At 41.8% G+C, this 5,421-nt stretch overlaps 1 protein-coding gene across 1 annotated transcript; it reads right to left on the reverse strand.

Annotated features, from left to right (window-relative positions):
- Nucleotides 1-1,305: 1,305 nt before the first annotated feature.
- On the reverse strand, nucleotides 1,306-5,171 carry LOC311132314 (protein Tob1-like). Its single transcript, XM_084165563.1, has 2 exons — nucleotides 4,910-5,171; nucleotides 1,306-3,384 (listed from the first exon to the last, which is right to left on the reverse strand). The coding sequence occupies exon 2, from the start codon at nucleotides 3,239-3,241 to the stop codon at nucleotides 2,219-2,221; it is 1,023 nt and encodes a 340-aa protein (XP_084021689.1). The 5' UTR covers nucleotides 3,242-3,384; nucleotides 4,910-5,171; the 3' UTR covers nucleotides 1,306-2,218.
- Nucleotides 5,172-5,421: the final 250 nt, after the last annotated feature.

Here is a 5,421-nt window from a genome sequence, read left to right on the forward strand (position 1 = left end):
TAGACTATAAAAAGCAAAGAAACACAACAGCCTGATATTAGGTTAATGCAGTCACAATAATTTGATATGTGACAAAAATAGCTCCTCCACCTGTTTTCATGATGACACCAATCACATGCTAGGTTACCCCGGGGATGGGCATGGACTTTGGGTCCTCCCTGAAGGAACTGATATTCCATATGCATACAGTATTCCATCATATCCATGAATAGCGCTGGGAGTTCACATGCACAACATAGGAGCGGTAGGGGCAGTGGTGGAAAAAGTACCCAATTGTCATACTGGAGTAAAAGTAAAGATAGCTTACTAGAAAATGACTCGCGTAAACGTGAAAGTCACCCAGTAAAATCCTACTTGAGTAAGTCTAAAAGTATTTGGTTTTAAATATACTTAAGTATCAAAAGTATAAATCATTTCAACTTCCTTATATTAAGCAAACCAGACGGCACCATTTTCTGTTTTGTATTTATTTATGGATAGCCAGGGGCACACTCCAACACTCAGACATCATTTACAGATAGCCAGGGGCACACTCCAACACTCAGACATCATTTACAAACAAAGCATGTGTTTAGTAGGTCAGAGGCAGTAGGTATGAGCAGGGATGTTCTCTTGATAAGTGTGAATTAGACCATTTTCCTGTCCTGCTAAGCATTCAAAATATAACAAGTAGTTTTGGGTGTCCACACACAGAAAATCTACACTTCATACGACCCCTACCCAGTGGTGTAAAGTCCTTAAATAAAAATACTAGAAAGTACTACTTAAGTAGTTTTGGGGGGTATTTGAACTGTACTTTACTATTTATATTTTTGACAACTTTGAATTCACTACATTCTTAAAGAAAATAATGTACTTTTTACTGTTACAGAGATAAACTGCCAAGTCATTCTGTCCATTGGCTTGGTGTATTTTATCTTAAAACTGCCCTTTGGCACAACAATACTATCAACATGACGTAGATGGTGCTACGCTAACAGCTTGCTTCTTTATCCGTCCAGGGCCAAGGATTGCCCAACAGCCAAGGTTATTCCCTTCATTTAGAAGGTGGATGTGAAATGGATGTGCATTGATCAGTCTTACTTACGGACTACTATAACGAAACACATCAACACCATCCCTGGAATAGTGAAGAGTCAGGCCTTGGCCTGGACCATTCTAAATTCATTGTCCATTCCCTTCATAAAAAGCCCCATTACTTTCCAATGCGTCACATTCCCAATGTGTAGTAAAATGACTTCGCTTCTGGGCCTAACAAATGCAAGCATGCACCCTGTCCTTATTAATAAATCCAATATCCACAAATCACATTTTGACTGTAGTTTAATTTATTAAAAAGACCAAGGTGCAAATATATATAAAAAAAATACAACATAATTTAAGCATTTAATACAAACAATATAAGCTATTCCAGTCCCTCTTGACATGTAAGACACTGACTCAAAATACTTGGTTATAGTGTATTTTTTATAAAGTATTGCACAATGTAGGTACAAAATTAATACTTATACAATTACATTTTTTGTACATAATATAGCAAAATCTTTCAAATCTCAAAAGAAAATACAACTCTTGTTGAACACGGAATTCCACCATTAAGCAATACTCTGTATGCAATCTTTAGAATATTTGATGGACTTTAAAGATGGTTTTCACTGACGATTCCTTATATTATTTTTTTCTCTTCTTATTACTAAGGAAAAGCTGCTGCAGCCATCACAGGAGTAGTAGAAATATCTAAATGCACTACCATGTCATAGAAACAATATATACTCTGATATCTTAAAAACTCTGTCCTAAATTAAATTATACAATTAGAAAAAGACCAAGTAACCCCATTTAGTAGTGCAAATTCATACAAATATGCCATGTCTAAGAGGACAGAACTTGAAGCTTGTATTATTATTATGATTATTATCCATGTTATGGAGTATTTTTTGTGCTAGGTTGGCAACAAGGAAAAGAGAAACAACTATGCATGTTGAATTTAAGTAACCAAGTTTGGACGTGTTTGTTCAACAAGCTTTTAGTAAAAAAACAAAACTCAATGGGGCAGAGAAAAAGCAACCTTGGACACATGCCGCTTCACTAACTAGACAGAAAGCTCCTCAGAGGTTCTTTGAAAGTCCAGTTCTTCTTTAAAATGTGCGTGTTTTTCCCCCACCTTCTAGCCACCGTCGTCATTCATAAATAACATCTTCACGTCGTAGTGTCAGGTTTAGCTAGCCATGACTGGCTGGAAATGCTGGTTCGAATACTGCATGTTGCTGAGGTTGAAGTTCAGCCCATCATTGAGGGACTTGTCGTTGAGACCTCCGTAGGCCGCAAACACGTCAAAGGCATTGTTGTACTGCAGCGGGCTGACGCTGAGTGAGCCCTCGCTGGGGAAGATTCCACCGGGGCTCCCCTGATCCTGGACGCTGGGGAACACTCCTTTGGAGCTCCCCTGACCCTGGAGGCTGGGGAACACAAACTCCTTAGCGTTAGGAGAGAGTGCAGAGGCATTCTGCTGCTGGCCCAGGCCGTACAGAGAGTACATAGAGGTGGACATGGCTTTCTGCTTCATTAGGGTGTTCACATTCAGCCCCAGGTCGTTGGTGGGGGACGCGCGGGCCACCTTGTTTCCGTTACCGTTGTTGTTGCGGCCGGAGATCTTCATCTTGGTGGAGCCGAACTTGGTGGCGGCGAAGGTGGCGGTGGTGAAGGTTATAGGATGGGTGGAACGCGGCATGAAGGAGGGGCTAATGGCCGCAGATTGCCCGAAGGGGGGTGAGGGAGAGCTGGACTCAGAAGAGGTCCCAATAGAGTCACTGATGGGCATGAAGACCTGGGCCTCTGGGTTGAAGCTGTTCTTGATCTCCTTGTCCAGCTCGGACCCGTTGCTCTCAGTGTTATCATCCACGTACAGCACCTTGACCGGCCCCTTCTCGCCAAGCTGGTAGGATACCTCGAAAGGGTCAATCCACACACTAAGGTCCTGAGGGAGATTATCCCGGACGTCGTCCAAGTCCAGGCCGCTCTCCTTGGCTGCCTGCTCCACCACAAGGTCCACCTTCTCCCCTACGTGGAGACACCTGTACCCAGAGCCCTTGTATGGCTTCTCTGTGTACCAGTGGCCCTCGTACTTCTTCTTTAGCTGCCTCTCCAGCTCCTCGCCGAAGATGTTCACGCGCCGTCTGGGGAGTTTGTTGTACAAATAGGAAATAATAAAGTTAAGTGCTACTTGGATTTCAAGCTGCATAGCTACTTCCTGCTTATTAAGTTGGTATTCCTGAGCGTTGCAAAAACCTCTAAGGCAGCAGTAAGCAGTTTGGGCCAAACAGGGGGACAGAGTAAGTGGTAGTTGCTGAAACGATATCCTTCCACAGGGTAGGGTTCCTAAGCCTGGAAGAAGAGAGACACAAATGAACAAAAATATAACAATGCTATTCGGCTAATTATAAAACCGGGCAGTTTGGGTCCTGGATGCTGATTGACATACTACTTGTTTACTGTTCTATTTATGTCGGTAACCAGTTTATAATAGCAATAAGGCACCTCAGGGGTTTGTAGTATATGGCCAAGGGCTGTATCCAGGCTCTCTGCTTTGTGTCTTGCATAAGAACAGCCCTTAAATCTGCCATCCCATAATACAACAAAACTGTACGTTCATATAAGTAACATGATAAATGTATGCACACATGACTCAAAGTTGCTTTGGATAAAAGCATCTGCTAAATGGCATATATTATTGTATATGTTTAGCTCACCGTTGTAAATAGGTTGGCTTCAAATACCTGATTGCATTTACTGTCTAGTACTAAATGTGCTCTGCTGTTCACTTCCATGTCCAGTGCATTGGTATGTCCACCAGGCAGGCTGTACAATATCAATAGCTATAAATAAGGCCTAAACATACTGACTCGCAGACCGAGTCAGCGCTGTGGGTTCCCTAGCGGTCTTCTGGTATTAGTGACAGCTAAAAGCAAGCATAGTTGACCTCTGGACAGTGGTGGCTCATCGCCTTTCAACGCAACTAAAGTAACAATGTAATTAGCCAATGATCCGAAACATTGTATCCTCACCTGATATAGAATATATTTGCGCGATGATACACACTCGCGTCCCTAATTCATTTGATAAGATGAGATGGAATAATTAATGTTGTCTAGCGATGGTAACAGAAGAAACCGTGTCCGTGAACCACCATCGGCTAGAGAATAATGTATTGTTAGAGAGCAGCTGGTGAGCTGAACTATCTGAGAGAAGCCTTGTTACATAATCCACATTGAATTTCTATTCATGGTCATTGAGGCCTTTCTCGTCTAGAAATGACTGGTAACATTAGCTAGCTATATATATATATATGAGATCATACAAATGATCAAAACAACGTCCAATCCAAATCCATCGATCAGTAATGTAGCTAACGTTGGCTACCTAGCTACGCACCCAGGGTGTGAGGGGAATGTTGTATTGTAAACAGCAGCTATGCTTACGTTACAGCATAGTTTTAACCTGTAATGAAAATACATTAAAGTGATTCACGCTAATCGGATGTGTAACTTAACGTTACAGACTGTTGTCTTGCCCCAAATGTGCCCTTATCCTTCACTGTTATGCAATGACCACCAAGTTAACTAAAAAGCCGTTTCTGGTTGTTAGCTCAAAATAGTTTGATTTAACTTTCTAGCTAGCTGGCTAGATATCCCCGTCAGATATATTAACTAACTAGCTAACGTTACTACTACTAATTAGCTGTGCTAGCTAGCTAACGTTAGCCAACCTATATCCAACCCAAACAAGACGGAGAAAGCGGTTGTAATCATACGTTAGCTTTGTCTCTAGGGATTTGAACAGCGATATAGCTTAATAAATAGCTACCTCGCTAACGACATATTGAAGTAGCTAATGAAGAGGTTCTACTTACATGTAGTTAGCCACAGTTACATAGAAATCCCCACAGGTCCTTGCACTGGACAGCTTAGATGACGAATGACTCTGGCTAGCTTAACTGTTAACTAGTAAAATAACGTTGACACGACGCTTTTCAGCTGACTAGATAGAGACGGTTAGCTACGTCCTTGTTGTACAAACTGTTGTGCTGCAGTATGAATATAAAGGATTATTCTAGTCAGGTTATGCGGATGTTCATTTGCGTTTCCGTCTGAGAGTTTTTTTTACAACTCTGCGCTTTAAAATTCGGATTGTCTTGTTTATATACGTAGTACTCCGCCACGGACACAAAGTAGGCGGTGATGAGGCGTTCAAGAGGTCGACACTAAATAACGGTATTCCATTGGCCAAACTCGGCCTTCGTCATTCGTGAGCTACTTCATCTTGCATTCCGATTGTCTGTTTAGCATGTCAGTCAACAGCAAAGGGTCTATTTACGGTAGTGGTGAGCTTTTCATGTGTGTTGGGATCACAAGTATCATAATG

Source organism: Coregonus lavaretus, assembly GCF_964263955.1.
Source record: "Coregonus lavaretus genome assembly, chromosome: 1".
NCBI classification, from domain to species: Eukaryota; Metazoa; Chordata; class Actinopteri; order Salmoniformes; family Salmonidae; genus Coregonus; species Coregonus lavaretus.

What these genes read in the sequence shown, in the direction of transcription:
- LOC311132314 (XM_084165563.1), bottom strand. Translation starts at nt 3,241, where the DNA reads ATGCAGCTTGAAATCCAAGTAGCACTTAACTTTATTATTTCCTATTTG.